At 57.3% G+C, this 17,920-nt stretch overlaps 1 protein-coding gene across 1 annotated transcript in view; it reads left to right on the forward strand.

Moving 5' to 3' along the window:
• Positions 1-17,920, forward strand: part of LOC144949008 (uncharacterized) — a 44,305-nt gene that overhangs the window by 25,575 nt on the left and 810 nt on the right. Inside the window, exons 10-21 of the mRNA XM_078878792.1 lie at positions 6,767-6,900; positions 8,140-8,526; positions 9,297-9,413; positions 10,169-10,282; positions 10,700-10,927; positions 11,757-11,870; positions 12,485-12,598; positions 12,906-13,019; positions 13,664-13,783; positions 14,925-14,952; positions 16,215-16,300; positions 16,686-16,763. Of these exons, the coding sequence (XP_078734918.1) occupies positions 6,767-6,900; positions 8,140-8,526; positions 9,297-9,413; positions 10,169-10,282; positions 10,700-10,927; positions 11,757-11,870; positions 12,485-12,598; positions 12,906-13,019; positions 13,664-13,783; positions 14,925-14,952; positions 16,215-16,300; positions 16,686-16,763 (1,634 nt within the window). The remainder of the gene's footprint in view (positions 1-6,766; positions 6,901-8,139; positions 8,527-9,296; positions 9,414-10,168; positions 10,283-10,699; positions 10,928-11,756; positions 11,871-12,484; positions 12,599-12,905; positions 13,020-13,663; positions 13,784-14,924; positions 14,953-16,214; positions 16,301-16,685; positions 16,764-17,920) is intronic.

The raw sequence follows: 17,920 nt of genomic DNA on the forward strand, positions 1-17,920 counted from the left end.
GTGCGTGAGTGTGTGAGTGTGTAAGTGTGTGAGTGAGTGTGTGCGTGAGTGAGTGTGTAAGTGTGTGAGTGAGTGAGAGTGTGTGAGTGTGTGAGTGAGTGAGTGAGAGTGTGTGAGTGTGTGAGTGAGTGAGAGTGTGTGAGTGTGTGAGTGAGTGAGAGTGCGTGAGTGTGTAAGTGTGTGAGTGAGTGAGAGTGTGTGAGTGTGTGAGTGAGTGAGTGCGTGAGTGTGTGAGTGTGTAAGTGTGTGAGTGAGTGTGTGCGTGAGTGAGTGTGTAAGTGTGTGAGTGAGTGAGAGTGTGTGAGTGTGTGAGTGAGTGAGTGAGTGAGAGTGTGTGAGTGTGTGAGTGAGTGAGAGTGTGTGAGTGTGTGAGTGAGTGAGAGTGTGTGAGTGTGTGAGTGAGTGAGTGCGTGAGTGTGTGAGTGTGTAAGTGTGTGAGTGAGTGTGTGCGTGAGTGAGTGTGTAAGTGTGTGAGTGAGTGAGTGCGTGAGTGTGTAAGTGTGTGAGTGAGTGAGAGTGTGTGAGTGTGTGAGTGAGTGAGTGAGTGAGAGTGTGTGAGTGTGTGAGTGAGTGAGTGCGTGAGTGTGTGAGTGTGTAAGTGTGTGAGTGAGTGTGTGCGTGAGTGAGTGTGTAAGTGTGTGAGTGAGTGAGAGTGTGTGAGTGTGTGAGTGAGTGAGTGAGAGTGTGTGAGTGTGTGAGTGAGTGAGAGTGTGTGAGTGTGTGAGTGAGTGAGAGTGTGTGAGTGTGTGAGTGAGTGAGTGCGTGAGTGTGTGAGTGTGTAAGTGTGTGAGTGAGTGTGTGCGTGAGTGAGTGTGTAAGTGTGTGAGTGAGTGAGTGCGTGAGTGTGTAAGTGTGTGAGTGAGTGAGAGTGTGTGAGTGTGTGAGTGAGTGAGTGAGTGAGAGTGTGTGAGTGTGTGAGTGAGTGAGTGCGTGAGTGTGTGAGTGTGTAAGTGTGTGAGTGAGTGTGTGCGTGAGTGAGTGTGTAAGTGTGTGAGTGAGTGAGAGTGTGTGAGTGTGTGAGTGAGTGAGTGAGTGAGAGTGTGTGAGTGTGTGAGTGAGTGAGAGTGTGTGAGTGTGTGAGTGAGTGAGAGTGTGTGAGTGTGTGAGTGAGTGAGTGCGTGAGTGTGTGAGTGTGTAAGTGTGTGAGTGAGTGTGTGCGTGAGTGAGTGTGTAAGTGTGTGAGTGAGTGAGTGCGTGAGTGTGTAAGTGTGTGAGTGAGTGAGAGTGTGTGAGTGTGTGAGTGAGTGAGTGCGTGAGTGTGTAAGTGTGTGAGTGAGTGAGAGTGTGTGAGTGTGTGAGTGAGTGAGTGCGTGAGTGTGTAAGTGTGTGAGTGAGTGAGTGCGTGAGTGTGTAAGTGTGTGAGTGAGTGAGAGTGCGTGAGTGTGTAAGTGTGTGAGTGAGTGAGAGTGTGTGAGTGTGTGAGTGAGTGAGTGCGTGAGTGTGTAAGTGTGTGAGTGAGTGAGTGCGTGAGTGTGTAAGTGTGTGAGTGAGTGCGTGCGTGAGTGTGTAAGTGTGTGAGTGAGTGAGAGTGTGTGAGTGTGTGAGTGAGTGAGTGCGTGAGTGTGTAAGTGTGTGAGTGAGTGAGTGCGTGAGTGTGTAAGTGTGTGAGTGAGTGAGAGTGTGTGAGTGTGTGAGTGTGTGAGTGAGTGTGTGCGTGAGTGTGTAAGTGTGTGAGTGAGTGAGTGCGTGAGTGTGTAAGTGTGTGAGTGAGTGAGAGTGTGTGAGTGTGTGAGTGAGTGTGTGCGTGAGTGTGTAAGTGTGTGAGTGAGTGAGAGTGTGTGAGTGTGTGAGTGAGTGTGTGAGATTTAGACCCACAGAAACCCGCAGAGACCCACAGAGACCCATAGTCCTACGTGCGTATGTATGTTGAACTTATTTTGGACCGTACATAGCCAGCCGTGCTTATCGGAGGTGCAGGGGGACAACAATCAAACACGCAACCTAGCAGCGAGGCATTGAGCCAACACTGACTGTCCTTCCCCAAGCTCTGCGGCCCCCTCTATATGAAGCTGTTATCGGCCACAAGTGTGGGGCGGTCACCGGAGTACCCGGCAAATTCCCAGCAGCGTGCGAGGGGGGAACACTCGATCCCATACAGACGGGCCAGCTGGAGTACACGCTCTGCTGGCGAGCCAGGCCACGGCTCCACATCGACGCCCACGGGCAGGAGGGAGTTTCTACCATCTGCGTGTGATCCACCAAGCCTCGCTGCTGCCTGCACAGCGCTGGGCTACAGGCGGCCACGTGTGGCAGCGGAGCCACCACCACCACCTGGCTAATCATCTGCCATTCAGCCGGCTCGTCAGCAGCGTCGTGACATACAGACAGAACGCGACGGGCAGAGGGGTGACATGGTAGAGAGAGCACCAGCGGCATCGTGCAATGCGCGTTCACGTGGAAACAAAGACAAAGATCCCCCATGTAGCCTTTAGCACACCGCTGTGGCAAGTGCTGTTAGCGAGTAGCAGCACACGAGGGAGCGGGTGGCCAGCACCACGCCCGGCCGCCTTTGTCTCCCCAGTAGACCGCGCCGGATTCCAGGCAGCCACGTGCAGCGTAGCCACCAGCACCGCCACCGCCCGGCGAGAACGAAGCTCGGCCAGACGTGGGCACGTGGTGCCCATGAACTACACACACAGCGGAGATCGGCGTGGGTCACAGCTCCCTGCCTCTCCTGCATGCCCCAACGTCTCGCTCATCAATAATGCACGGACACTGCATCGATTACAGTCCCACTTCGCCGGGCCTGTGCATCCCCCCTGCCCCCCCACCCCACCCTGAGCCCCTCCCCCCAACTCCACCAACCCCCCCCCCCTCCACCAGCCCCCCCCCTCCACCTACACCCCTCCCACGGACCCCCCACCAGCCCCCCACCTTTACCAGCCCCCCCCCCACCTCCACCCCCCTCCACCTACACCCCCCCTTTACCTACACCCCCCCACCTACACCCCCCACCTACACCCCCCCCACCTACACCCCCCACCTCCACCCCCCCCCACCTCCACCCCCCCACCGAGCCATTAGCAAGCGCAGTGATGCGAGCCAGGCGCTTTTCAGAGTCGAGCAGCGCTGGGGGGCGGCGCTCCGCCAGCAGCGGTGACGCGCACGCCGGGTTCGACTCCTGTGCCGGGGTGCCTCTCCGCCTTGCACGTGTCTCTCTGCGTTGCACGTGCCTCTCTGCGTTGCACGTGGGTCTTTGCGTTGCACGTGTCTCTCTGCGTTGCACGTGGGTCTCTGCGTTGCACGTGTCTCTCTGCGTTGCACGTGTCTCTCTGCGTTGCACGTGGGTCTCCGCGTTGCACGTGTCTCTCTGCCTTGCACGTGTCTCTCTGTGTTGCACGTGTCTCTCTGCGTTGCACGTAGGTCTCTGCGTTGCACGTGTCTGTCTGCGTTGCACGTGTCTCTCTGCGTTGCACGTGGGTCTCTGCGTTGCACGTGTCTCTCCGCGTTGCACGTGTCTCTCTGCGTTGCACGTGGGTCTCTGCGTTGCACGTGTCTCTCTGCCTTGCACGTGTCTCTCTGTGTTGCACGTGGGTCTCTGCGTTGCACGTGTCTCTCTGCGTTGCACGTGTCTCTCTGCGTTGCACGTGTCTCTCTGCGTTGCACGTGTCTCTCTGCGTTGCACGTGGATCTCCGCGTTGCACGTGTCTCACTGCGTTGCACGTGTCTCTCCGCCTTGCACGTGTCTCTCTGCGTTGCACGTGGGTCTCTGCATTGCACGTGTCTCTCTGCGTTGCACGTGTCTCTCTGCGTTGCACGTGGGTCTCTGCGTTGCACGTGTCTCTCTGCGTTGCACGTGTCTCTCCGCCTTGCACGTGTCTCTCTGCGTTGCACGTGGATCTCTGCGTTGCACGTGTCTATCTGCGTTGCACGTGTCTCTCAGCGTTGCACGTGCCTCTCTGCGTTGCACGTGTCTCTCTGCGTTGCACGTGTCTCTCCGCCTTGCACGTGTCTATCTGCGTTTCACGTGTCTCTCTGCGTTGCACGTGTCTCTCTGCGTTGCACGTGGGTCTCCGCGTTGCACGTGCCTCTCTGCGTTGCACGTGTCTCTCAGCGTTGCACGTGGGTCTCTGCGTTGCACGTGCCTCTCTGCGTTGCACGTGTCTCTCTGCGTTGCACGTGGGTCTCTGCGTTGCACGTGTCTTTCTGCGTTGCACGTGGGTCTCTGCGTTGCACGTGTCTATCTGCGTTGCACGTGTCTCTCAGCGTTGCACGTGCCTCTACGCGTTGCACGTGCCTCTCTGCGTTGCACGTGGGTCTCTGCGTTGCACGTGTCTCTCTGCGTTGCACGTGTCTCTCTGCGTTGCACGTGCCTCTCTGCGTTGCACGTGGGTCTCTGCGTTGCACGTGTCTCTCTGCGTTGCACGTGGGTCTCCGCGTTGCACGTGGGTGCAGTCTGTGTTGTGCGGTTTTCCCCCCCTTGCTTCCCGGAGCTGGCGCGCCGTGCGAAGTGACCATTTGTTCGTGCCGGTATCAGAATCTTTCAGAATCGGAATCTTTATTTAGATTGGGAGGAGGAATCCGTTGAGCTATGAAGCTCTTTGTACGCGGATGTCCAAGTATGGGGCACGGGGTCAGCGAGTTAAAATGATGAGAAAAACAACAACAACACTACTACTACACCACTACTACACTACTACTACACTACTACTACACTACTACTACACCCCTACACTACAACACTACTACTACACCACTACTACTACACTCCTAGTCTACACTACTACTACACCACTACACTACTACTATACTACTACTACACTACTACTACACTACTACTATACTACTACACTACACCACTACACTACTACTACACTACTACTACTACACTACTACTACTACACCACTACACTACTACTACACTACTACACCACTGCACTACTACTAAACTACTACTACACTACTACTACACCACTACACTACTACTACACCACTACTACTACACTAGTACTACACTAGTACTACACCACTACTACATTACACTACTACACTACTACTACACTACTACTACACTACTACATTACACTACTACACTACTACTACACTCCTAGTCTACACGATTTGTCAGACGCAGCCTTGATGTTTGGCGTTTGAACATCTTAACACAACCGTTTTATTGCCAGAAAGGGTAAAACCCATTCTTATCTTTTCTTCGTGGGTTGAGCCTAGTAGTAGTAGTCGTACAGATATAATAATGGTAATAAGGATGACTTTGAGACACCTCTGGCGCTTGGCCACAGCCTTAACGCTCCGCTCACCAGGGCGAGACGCAGTTTTACCAGGTTGACGATATTGCCCTCTAGTGCCCGATTAGTGCGGCTCAGGCGCAGAGACGATTTATTTTTTATTATTGAAGCACCCTGCCACCTGAGTTCGATTCCCGCTCACGGCCAACATCCGTTTGCGTCTTTTATCTGAACCGGTCCTGAGCCTCCCCTAGGTCGATTCGGCCTTAAACGAGGAACTTGGCGCAGTTCGTGAACATCAGCACTCTAGGGAGACAAAGGCGGTCGGGCGTGGTGTTAGCCACATCGCCCCCCCCCGCTCCCGTGTTCCGTGCCAGCCTTGATGGGTGCTCGTTCACAGCACTTGCCCCAACAGTCTGTTAATACTAGACGGGGGATCTTTGTATGAGGTGTGTGTGTAAGGGGCGTGGTTTAGAGTGTGTGTGTGTGTGTAAGGGGCGTGTGGTTTCGAGTGTGTGTGTGTAAGGGGCGTGTGGTTTCGAGTGTGTCTGTGTGTGTGTGTTAGGTCTCTGTGGTTGAGGGTAATTGTGCGTGCGGTCGAGTGTTGCATTCATGGGAAGCGCTACGCACCCGGCCACCCGAGTTCGATCCCCGCTCACGGCCACCACCACCACCAGTGACGAGTATCTGAACCGGTGCCCAGTGCGGGGCCTGTAGCAGATGTTATAAAGGCGCCCTAAATACACTAATATTAAATCACAAATGTTTAACTTGCATAGTAAGGTAATTGTCATTTTTCATTTGCTATACAGCCCAGATAATACGACAAATCGCTAACCTTAAACACCCAGTCGTTCATAAAAGTCGAAGGCGGTATAGTACTATAGTAATAGAGCAAGTGCAGAATCAATGAACCGGAATTGATAGCTTGAAAGCATTTAGCGCGGGGTCCCTTCAAAGTGCAGGGCCCGTAGCTACTACTGTAGTAGCTACTACGACACGTGTAGTAGCTACTACACATGTCGTAGTAGCTACTACACGTGTCGTAGTAGCTACTACACGTGTTGCGACTTGTGCTGTTACGGGGATCATCCGGTAGTGCCGAGCCTCCCCCTAGGGGGGCGTCCATAAATGACGTCACGCACCTGGGGGGGTGGGGGGGGGTCAGACATTTGTAACGATGTGTGACGAGGGGGGGGGTTGAGAAATGTGACGTCACATCAAAATGCGCAACTTTAAATAAATATAGACAACACGTTCTACTTAAATACGCACTACAATGACAATAGTTCAAAGCCATTTGAAGCACGTTTTATTTTCAAAATGGAAATATGGTTTGGGGGGGGGGGAGGGGGCAGAGCTTTGTGACGTCATATTTGAGGGGGGGGTCTGACTTTTTGTGACGCCGTGTGACGTGGAGGGGGGGGTGTCAAAAATCGTCCAAAATCGCGTGACGTCATTTATGGACGGCCTCTAGGTCGACTCAGCCTCAACGAGACGGCAGTCGCACCGTGCACGAGGCAAGTGCAGGGCCGCTCGTGGGGGACCTTTGTATTTATCTTTGTCTTCGTCTTCCGCAGGTGCCACTACGGCTGGCGGGGCGCGCTGTGCGACTCGTGCGTCGCCTACCCGGGCTGCCGCCACGGCTCGTGCCGCGGCCGCCCCTGGACGTGCGAATGCGACACCAACTGGGGGGGCCTCCTCTGTGACAAGGGTAGGTGGGGGCGGGACGGGGGGGTGCGGAGGGTGGGGGCTAGGTACGGTGCGGACAGGAGTTCGACGTAGTGTACACAGGTGTTCAAGTTCAAGTTCATGTATTAGGTATAGCCCTGTGAGCCATTCGGCTCTTGAATCGGGTGCAACCGCAACAAACAAAAAACAAAAACATGAACAAAAAACATCTTAATGTGAATATGTGACTAAGTGCAAACAGCAAAATATTGCAGAAAAAATCACCGTACACCAACGCTGTGTGCAAAAATCCCAGTGGGATGCAAGTCAAATAACCAACAACAACCACAAGACAACTTAGATTAAGGCCATCAGTCTAACTCTGTACTACAACAAACAAACATGGCCAAACCAATACACTTTTGGAAATCACCAAAATAAAGCCATGAAATCAACGAAAAAGCAATCATAGGAACTGTGACGGAATTTTCACAATAAATAGCATAAACAACATGTACTACCAAAACCCTGCAGCCACGCTAACAACAACAACCACCACCAGGGCCGTTCCTAGGGCACCCACGTTTCGACGCCACCTGCTGTCAGACGTCATTCCTCGGGTTTGGTTTGAAGGTGTTTGGGGGGAGGGGGGGGCACATCCCTCTATGGACGGCCCTGACAACATCGCGCGATTTTACTAAACTATTTTTATTCTAGATTTGAAGCTTTCGTGACAGCAAGGATTCATACTCTTTGGTTTTTTCGGTAAAGTCACGTGGGTAAAAAATAAAATAAATGAAAACAAGTAAATTAAATCACGACAAAGACGGAAGCTTGTGTTGCCTCCGAAACGTCGTGATTTAATTTAGTTGTTTTCATTTAATTTGTTTTATTTTTTACCTACGTGACTTTACCGGGAAAAAACCCAAAAAGTATTTTTATTTGACCAGGTAAGGCCCCATTGAGCCATGTGGCTCTTCTTCAGAAGCGACTGCCATCACAAATGATAGCTCTACGAAGTGGTGGCTTATCATGCGGAAATGTAGAGCAGTAGCCAACTACGGTCCTCTTAAACGCGTGGCGATGTCGATTCTAAAGGTGGAGGGGAAAAACCGGAGGACCCGGAGAAAAATCCACGCCACCACGGGGAGAGAGAGAGACACGCAAACTCCATATGCACAGCAGCAGCAGCAGGCGCCAGGGTCGGGATGGAATCTCCTTGTCGAGGTAGTTAACATCTCGCGTGGTGCCCGTGTCCCCCCCCCCGCCCCCCCCCCCCCAGACCTGAACGTGTGCGCGAACCGTCCGTGTCTCAACGGGGGCTCGTGCCTCAACGCGGAGCCCAACAAGCACCGCTGCACGTGCCCGCCAGGCTTCACCGGGCCCAACTGCGAGAGCGGTGAGCATGGTGGTGAGCGTGGTGGCGGTGAGCGTAGCGGTGAGCATGGCAGTGAGCATGGCGGTGACCGTGGCGGTGAGCATGGTGATGAGCGTGGCAGTGAACGTGGCGGTGAGCGTGGCGGCGGTGAGCGTGCCGGTGAGCGTGGCCGTGAGCATGGTGGCGGTGACGGTGAGCGTGGTGGCGACCATGGAGCGTTGGTGTCGTCACTGCCGGAGCCCGGCCCCTGGGGTACCCGGCGGAGACCGCTGGGGGGGAAGGGGGTGGGGGGCGCGGTCTGACGTCACAGTGGTGTCAGGTGTCGTACTTCCGGTTCAGGTTGAAGGCGTTAGGGGGACCCGAGGCAAGTCACACCGCGCGGGACCCGCGCCCCCCCCCCCCCGCCCCATGGACGGGCCTGCTCATCATCGCTGTCATCACCATCCGTCGTCGTCACTGTCATCGTCATCACTGTCGTCATTGTCATCATCGTCTGCACGGTCATCACCATTATCACTGTCGTCATCGTCATCATCATCTTCACCGTCATCACTGTCATCACCATTATCACTGTCGTCATTGTCATCATCGTCATCACTGTCATCACCGTTATCACTGTCGTCATTGTCATCATCGTCTTCACCGTCATCACTGTCATCACCATTATCACTGTCGTCATCGTCATCACTGTCGTCATCAACATCATCGTCTTCACCGTCATCGTCATCATCGTCATCACCGTCATCACTGTCATCACCGTTATCACTGTCGTCATTGTCATCATCGTCTTCACCGTCATCACTGTCATCACCATTATCACTGTCGTCATCGTCATCACTGTCGTCATCAACATCATCGTCTTCACCGTCATCGTCATCATCGTCATCACCGTCATCACTGTCATCACCATTATCACTGTCGTCATCGTCATCACTGTCGTCATCAACATCATCGTCTTCAGTCATCGTCATCATTGTCTTCGCGGTGCAATTCCTGACCGACTCGTCTCTCGTGATGCCGCCATCCTCATCGTCGTCGCCGCTGATTTTTGTCGTCGGCAGGGGACGGCCGCTGCCAGCCCAACCCGTGCGGCAACGGCGGCGAGTGCCGTGCGCTGCCCGGCGGGGGCTTCGAGTGCGTGTGCCGCCCCGAGTGGACGGGCAGCACCTGCATGATCGGTACGCGCACACTAGCGTCGTCGTCGTTGTCGTCATCATCGTCGTTATGATCGTAGCCAGAATCATCATCGTCATGATTGTTATGATCGACGACATCGCCATCATCACGAGCTATCTTCGCCTGACGGAATCGAGTGCATTCCAGTGCTAGTTTCTGCTAAAGAGCGAAGCCCGTCTTTCTAGCTGTGGCTCCCTGGTTCGGCTCCGGCTCTGGCTCAAGCGTGCCGGCTCAAATCCCCGCGCTTCACCTGAGCCTGAGGCGAGCCACGGCTGAGCGGCTCCTCACTCACTCGAGCGGCTCGAGCCCGAGCTGAGCCTCAGCGTTGGAGGTGGAGCCAGGCCCAGCCAGGGCCCAGCCAGGCCGAGCCGTGGCTGTGAATGTCGCTCCGGGCGGCGGTCGTGGCCACCGCTGGAGCTCTGTCCGTGTTGGTGTCTGTGGGGGAGCAGTGACGTTGTTGGTGTGACGTCAGTGTGACATTGGTGTCACGTCGTCGGTGTGACGTCGACAGTGTGATGTCGGTGTGACGTCATCGGTTTAACGTCATCGGTGTGACATTGTTGGTGTGAAGTCGGTGTGACGTCGGTGTGACGTCGTGGGTGTGACGTTGGAGACAGACGCCGACGAGTGTGACATTATTGCTGTGACGTCGTCGGTATGACGTCGTCGGTGTGACGTCGTCGGTGTGACGTTGTTGCTGTGACGTCGTCAGTGTGACATTGTTGGTGTGACGTCGTGGGTGTGACGTTGGAGACAGACGCCGACGAGTGTGCCGCGGGTCCCTGCGTCCACGCCAAGCGGTGCCGCAATCTCCTCGGTGGCTTCTACTGCAGCTGCCTGCCGGGGTGGACGGGGCGGCACTGTGACACCGGTGAGCACCGCCACCACCACCGCAACCGCCGCTACCACTGCTACCACCGCTATCACCACCGCCACATCGTCACCTCCACCTATCACCGCTACTTCCACCAACACTACAACCACCACCGCCACCACGTCCCCCGCAAACACCACCGCAGCTACCACCGTCATGAAGAACTCGACTCAACCCTCCACGGCATGGAGCGCAGGGCGAGTGGCGGGCGAGCGTGGGCTGACTTGGTGAGTCTCAGGAGGAGAGCGTGTTTGGTCGAGGGCTCAAGTCGTCCGTCTCCGGCCGTCTCTCACCCCCACCCCTGGCCGACTACAATTGTGTCCGTTGCCCCCCCTTCTTCCCCCTTTGCCCCCCTCCTGTTCCCCCCTTTGCCCCCCCCCCCCCGTGTCCCCCCGTTGTTGCGGCTGTCCCCAGCGCTGGACGTGTGTGGAGTGACGGCACCGACGGTGGCGGTGACGGTGACGGTGGCGGTGGCGTTCGTTCCGCCGAACCGCACCGAGGGCCCCGGTGGCGGGGGGAGCGGCGGTGGGGGGCGCGCGGCGGCGCGCGTCTGCGGGGAGCACGGCGCGTGCGTGGGCGGCCCCGACGGCGCCTACAGCTGCCGGTGCCAGGCTGGGTACACGGGCGAGCACTGCCAGCACAGTGAGTGACCGCGCGCGCTGTCGAAGAGTGCGTCGCTGAGGCGATGATCGCCGTCGTTATTGCCCATCGTCGTCATCGTCGTCATCGTCGTCATCATTGTCATCGTCGTCATCATCGTCGTCATCAACGTCGTCATCATCATCGTCGTCATCGTCAACGTCGTGATCCGCGCCATGGTGGACAAGCGCACATGTTGCCTCGTCAATCCACTGCCTCCCCCACGTCACGTGGGCCCGGGGAGGTTATCTCACCGTACTTAGTGGGAGCGTAGATGTACGGTACAACAAATGGATGTTTCTGCACTGTGACAACCTCTGTGTGTGTGCGTGGTGATCACCCATCCAAGAGCTGTCCAGATCATCATTCTCATAAAATGTCGTCATCATTATCATCATCGTCATCAACTAACTCTATCATCGTCACGATCGTCATCATCATGTTTTATATTGGTAGCTGCTTGTGGCTACATCATCCACTCATTGCCAGATGCAGTGCATGTGTGTGGGTGGGTGGAGCGGTGGGTGGGGAGAGTGGTGGGTGGGGGGAGCGGTGGGGGGAACGGTGGGTGGGAGGAGTGGTTGTCGTGCTGCGCCACGAACTCGGCAACCCGAGTTCGATTCCCGCTCACAGCGAGCAATCGACCGGTCCTGGGCCACCCCTAGGTCGACTCAGCCTTCAACGAGTAGCTGGTGCGGTGTAGTAAACATCGCCGCTCGGGGCCGCCCGCCCCCTCGTGTGCCACAGTGCCGGCCTTCATCGATGCTCGCTCACAGCACTTGCCCCGACGGTCCGCTGAGGCTACACGGGGGATCTGTATCTCTGTGCGTAGACGTGGATGAGTGTGCGGGCGTGAGCTGCGGGGCCGGAGGCACTTGCGTGGACGGAGTCGCCTCCTTCCAGTGCATCTGCCCCAGCGGCTGGGAGGGCGAGCTCTGTCAGCACGGTGAGTGCGCGCACCACCGCCGCCTCCAACTCCTCCGCCTCCTCACTAGAGCAGCAGCAGCTCACCACCACCACCACCAACCCCCACACAGCCTCCTCATTCACAGCCTTCTCCCGACCGCAGCTCCACCCACGAGTCATATAGCCACGCCCACTACTGGAGTTACACCGCCCACTACTCAGGTAGCTCATTCCGCTACTCAGGTAGCTCCTCTCACTCCACGGGTAGCTCCTCTCACCACTCGGGTAGCCCCGCCCACTACTCGGGCAGCCCCGCCCACTACTCGGGTAGCCCCGCCCATTACTCGGGTAGCCCCGCCCACCACTTGGGTAACCCGCCCGCTACTCGGGTAGCTCCGCCCAGTGACCAGGTAGCCCCACCCACACGATTCAATGCCTGCATCGCGAGCTCAATGATCGACGCTAATCGATGACCTCCACTGCCCGAACATTAATCGATCTCAACAATAGAACAACAAATAGAAAAGCAACTCAACGCATTCGTCAATATACACCACCTTAAAAAAAAAAGGCGACGTTTCGGGCAGTGACCCTTCTCCACAGCGCGTGAAATAAAAACCCCTCCCTCGTCCGCTCGGCCGCACGCTCTCGCAGACGTGGACGAGTGCGGCTCGAGGCCCTGCCTCAACGGCGGCCGCTGCCGGGACCTCGCCAACGACTTCGCGTGCGAGTGCCAGGGCGGGTGGAAGGGGCGCACCTGCCACTCACGTGGGTACCCCGTCTCCACCCGCCGCAAACACCCACCACCTCCACCCACCACCTCCACCCACCACCTCCACCCACCACCTCCACCCACCACCTCCACCCACCACCTCCACCCACCATCTCGTCACATCATCTAATCTCAAAAACTCATTTGAAAGGGGACACCGCGTGTGTCACGAGGCGACTGCGCTCGAGACGCAGCCCCCACCTGGAACGCCGCCACCTGCAACGCGGGGGGGGGGGGGGGTGACCTCTTGACCCTGACCGAGTGCCCCCCCCCCGTCTCCCACGGTGTGTGTGCGTGGAGCAGGAGGCGGTCAGTGCGACGAGCTGTCGTGTCACAACGGGGGCACGTGTCACGACCTGGGCGACACCTACAGCTGTTCGTGCGCAGCCGGCTGGACCGGACACGGCTGCACGCTGGGTGCGAGCGGTGTCGTGGGGGTGGGGGGTGGTGGGGGGGGGGGGGTAGCGGCTAGGGTTGCCACCTTTCCCGCAGTGCAGACGGGGACGTACTTCCCACTCGGCACTGGGTCTATTCTCAACACTGCACTTCACTCGGGGCAACGGGAGCTCAACTCGGCAATACCGGCACCAGGTCTCGGTCCTGCTGCCACCCAAACCACAGATGCCAATTACAGGAATGTCGAGGTCAAACCGGGACAGGTGGCAACCCTCGAGGGTCCACCTGGACAGGTGACAACCTTGGAAGTTGAAACCTGGACAGGTGGGGTGGCGACCTTAGAGGGGAGGGTGGGTGGTTGAGCGAGTGGATGGGGGAGTGAGTGGGTGGGTGAATGGGTGGGTGAGTGGGTGGGTGTGTGGTGGATGGACGCATGAGTGTGTGGATGGGTGGGTGAGTGAGTGGGTGAGCGAGTGAGTGAGTGGATGGGTGAGTGGGTGGACGGGCGGGCGCGTGAGTGTGGATGATTGAGTGGGTGAGTGGGCGAGTGATTGAGTGTGTAAATTGGGTGGGTGACTCGCTGACCGAATGAGTGGCTTGGTTTAGGGCTGCCACCCGCAGTCAGCTGGTGCGAGACTGTGACTCCCGGTCCCCGTCTCTCGCAGCGGAGGCGTCGGCGTGCGCGGCGCGGCCGTGCGGTGACGGCGGCGTGTGTGTGGGCGGCGGCCCCGACGCCTTCACCTGCGTGTGCCGCGACGGCTGGGACGGACCGACCTGCGCACAGAGTCAGTGGCGCACGCGGCATGCGCTGTGTGTGTCTGTGTGTGTCTGTGTGTGTGTGTCTGTCTGTGTGTGTGTGTCTGTGTGTGTGTCTGTCTGTGTGTCTGTCTGTGTGTGTCTGTCTGTCTGTGTGTCTGTCTGTGTGTCTGTCTGTCTGTGTGTCTGTCTGTGTGTGTGTCTGTCTGTGTGTCTGTCTGTCTGTGTGTCTGTCTGTGTGTCTGTCTGTATGTCTGTCTGTCTGTGTGTCTGTCTGTGTGTGTGTGTGTGGGGAGCGGTAGTGTAGCGGTTAGCGCGCTGCGCTATGAACCCGGTGACCCGAGTTCGATTCCCGTTTACGGCCAACACCGGTGACTATTTTCTGAATCGGTCCTGGGCCTCCGCTAGGTCGACTCAGCCTCAAATGATTACCTGGTGCGGTGTCTAAACATCGCCACTGGGGAGACAAAGGTGGACGAGGGTATTGCTGGCCACCCACCCTCCCGTGGACCATTCCGGCCTTCGTAGGTCCTTGCTAACAGCACTTGCCCCTACAGTCTTCTAAAAGCTCCTTGCACGATGCCGTTTGTACTTTATCATCTCGCTCCCTCTGTCCGTCGCGTTCTGTCTGGATCTAAAAGTCAAGGCACTGCTTCCTCCCACATGTAAACACTCATGAATTGGCTGATAAATCGTTCACGTGCAGGGTGCTTCAAGTTGTTTTGAACACTTCTAACCTCCGGCCTCTGGAGACCACCTGGAGAAGATTCCAGGCGTAGCGTTGACAACGGTGGAGACACTAACTTTTTGAAGCTATTAACATACATTTGCTATCATGTTACAGTGTAGTATTGGCCGTTCTTTTTCTGTTAAAAACGATAGTCCCATATGAACGTTAAACATTTTTTTTGAAGCCCCCTGTATAGAGGACCACAGAGCTTGGGAAATTGTTGCCACCGGCATCTTGACCGCTTCACCGCTGCGTGGCTGCTGCTGCTGCTGCGGCCTCTCCTCTGGGCATCTCTGAGTCGCCGTTCTGTGCGGTGGCAGTGGCGGTGGCCATGGTGGTGGCCGTGGCGGTGGTCGTGGCGCCGGTGGTGGTGGTGGTGGCGGCGTTGCGAGTTGACTTTCACAAAATTCCACGTCTGTGAATTCTCCGTCTGTTTGCAGATGTCAACGACTGCAACCCCCACCCGTGGTGAGTCACTGCGCACCCACCGCTGCACAACGCTGCCGTGAACAATAGCGCCGTGAACAATGCTGCCGTGAACAATAGCGCCGTGAACAATAGCGCCGTGAACAATAGCGCCGTGAACAATGCTGCCGTGAACAATAGCGCCGTGAACAATGCTGCCGTGAACAATAGCGCCGTGAACAATAGCGCCGTGAACAATAGCGCCGTGAACAATAGCGCCGTGAACAATAGCGCCGTGAACAATGCTGCCGTGAACAATAGCGCCGTGAACAATAGCGCCGTGAACAATAGCGCCGTGAACAATAGCGCCGTGAACAATAGCGCCGTGAACAATAGCGCCGTGAACAATAGCGCCGTGAACAATGCTGCCGTGAACAATAGCGCCGTGAACAATAGCGCCGTGAACAATAGCGCCGTGAACAATAGCGCCGTGAACAATAGCGCCGTGAACAATAGCGCCGTGAACAATAGCGCCGTGAACAATAGCGCCGTGAACAATAGCGCCGCAGCCAATCACATTTCGTTTGGGTGCACAACGGGCATGCCCAGCCAATTACGATCACGCGTAAGAACCGATTATGAAGATGCAGCAGCTTTTCAAATGCTGCTGTTGCTAAAAGGATGAGGACCCCCCCACCCCTCCACCCCCACCCCTCCACCCCCCCAGCCCCACCCCCCACCCCTCAACCCACCCCCCCAGCCCCACCCCCCCACCCATACTTGACCAAACCTCACCACCATCACCACGCTGGTCAAGTTGTCAACATAATTTTTGCTTCACCACGTGAGATCTCAAGTTCTGGTGCTGCTCGCCACGTCGCACCGCCGCAGCAGCAGCAGCAGCGGGGTTTGCGGTCGCCCATCCGGGCGTCGTCCAGGCCCAGCCCTGCTTAGCTTCGTAGATCTGACGCGTATCGGGGCTCCGGCGCGATCCGGTGAAGAAGAAACTATTTTGCCTTCTGTTGAAGTTGTGGGTGGGAGGGGGGGGGGATAGCGGCAAAGCGGTTCGCGCTTGGCGCTTGGCGCTGTGGACCCGGCAACTCGAGTTCGATTCCCAGCCGCGGCTCACCTGAGTGGGTATTTATTGGGTGCACCCCTTAACCGAACCGCACTGGCTGGTGTGGTGAAGTATGCCTGTTATCCTGTACGCAGCAACGCCGTCCCCTACTGCATTGACGACTCTCAGTGAGGCTTTTCTGGGTTGTACCGCGAGCGCAAACGAATACGAATGAACTGAAGACTCGCCACTCGCCTGCCGCCCACAGCTACAACGGCGGCTCCTGCGTGGACGGAGAGAACTGGTTCCGCTGCGAATGCCCCCACGGCTTCACGGGGCCCGACTGCCGCCTGGGTACGGATCCGTGTCCCGCTCGCGCGACCCCGCCGCGTCATGATGTCCCGCTCGCGCGACCCCGCCGCGTCATGATGTCCCGCTCACCTGACCCCGCGGTGTCCCGCTCGCGCGACCCCGCGGCGGGGTCGCGGCCGTCCAGTGGTGGACGGTCACGGCAGTTGGGGTGCCGACGCTGTGGCCTAGCGGCCACGCGGCCCTTGGCGCGCTCTCCTAGGTCGACTCCGCCTTGAAATGAGTAGCTGCTGCGGCGTTGTAAACATCAGCACTGGGGAGAGAGACGCTCGTTGGCCTCCGTCGGCACTCACCAACGGCACTTGCCCCAACGGTCTGTCAAAGGCTATACCTGGGACCTTTGTCTTTGCCTCCCCCTCCCCACTGCCAGGCCTGGCGAGCGGCGCCGGTGACCCCACGGGGAGCGCCGCGACGCCCGGCGCCGTCACGGAGCGAGCCGGCGAGGCAGGTGGGTGCCGCCCGGCCGCTCGAGGCCTCCCTGCGCCCGCGCCGGGGCACGAGGCCCCGGGGGGTGGGGCTGGGGTCCCGGGTGTGGGGCCACAGAGAGGAGAGGGAAGTTTGACGGGGTGCCTCACTCCGTGCCTTGCACCGCGGGGGCCCACGAGGCCCAGAGGGGCCCACGAGGCCAGGGGGAGCCCAGGAGGGCCGGAGGGGCCACGCTAGGCCTCTGCGTGGCGCTGCTGCTGTCGGCCGTCCTTGTTTGGCGACGTTGGCAGAGCTTCGCAGAAGCTGCCCCTCTTCTCTTAACATTCGATCCTTGAGCTCGTGCGGGGCCTGTAGCATATGTTATAAAGGGGCCCTAATAAAAAAAACACACATTTTTTTACTTGCATAGTAAAGTAATGGTATTTTTTCATTTGCTACACAGCCAGATAATACGACAGATCTCTAACCTTAAACACCCAGTTGTTCATAAAAGTCGAAGGCGGTATAGTACTCTAGTAATAGAGCAAGTGCAGAATCACTGAATTGATAGCTTGAAAGCATTTATCACGGGGCCCCATAGCTACTACGCGTGTAGCTACTACGCGTGTAGCTACTACGCGTGTAGCTACTACGCGTGTAGCTACTACGCGTGTAGCTACTACGCGTGTAGCTACTACGCGTGTAGCTACTACGCGTGTAGCTACTTGTGTAGCTACTAGATGTGTAGCTACTTGTTGTGCTGCTACTCCGATAATCCGGCAGCCCAGAGCGCACCGCCGGGTCAGCACGCGGGGCGTGATTGCTCGGACCGAGTCAGAGAGGGAGGCAGAATCCGGAGTCGAGGATTGCTTAGGGTAGGGTTAGCGATTGTGCGGGTTCACAATCGCGGTTGGGTTTAGTACGCGTGTGGTCGCAGTGTAATGGCCAGCACGCCGGCCTTGCAATCCACAGATTAACTGTTCAATCTCCCGGCACGGCAGTCGCGAAGATTGTCAAGTTTCCAGAATCTCCCTGCCTCCGTCTAGCGAGCGCCGCAGCGAGTGAGAGTGAGTCCGGGGCGACTCGGAGCGGCGACCCCCCCACCCCCCGCCAGCAGCGGCGCCGCCACCGGCGCTCTGGCGGCACCGGTGCCCACAGGCGCCTCGTCACCGTGCTGCTCCCCACCCCTCCCCGTTCCAG

This window comes from Lampetra fluviatilis, chromosome 52, assembly GCF_964198595.1.
Source record: "Lampetra fluviatilis chromosome 52, kcLamFluv1.1, whole genome shotgun sequence".
In the NCBI taxonomy this organism is placed as follows: Eukaryota; Metazoa; Chordata; class Hyperoartia; order Petromyzontiformes; family Petromyzontidae; genus Lampetra; species Lampetra fluviatilis.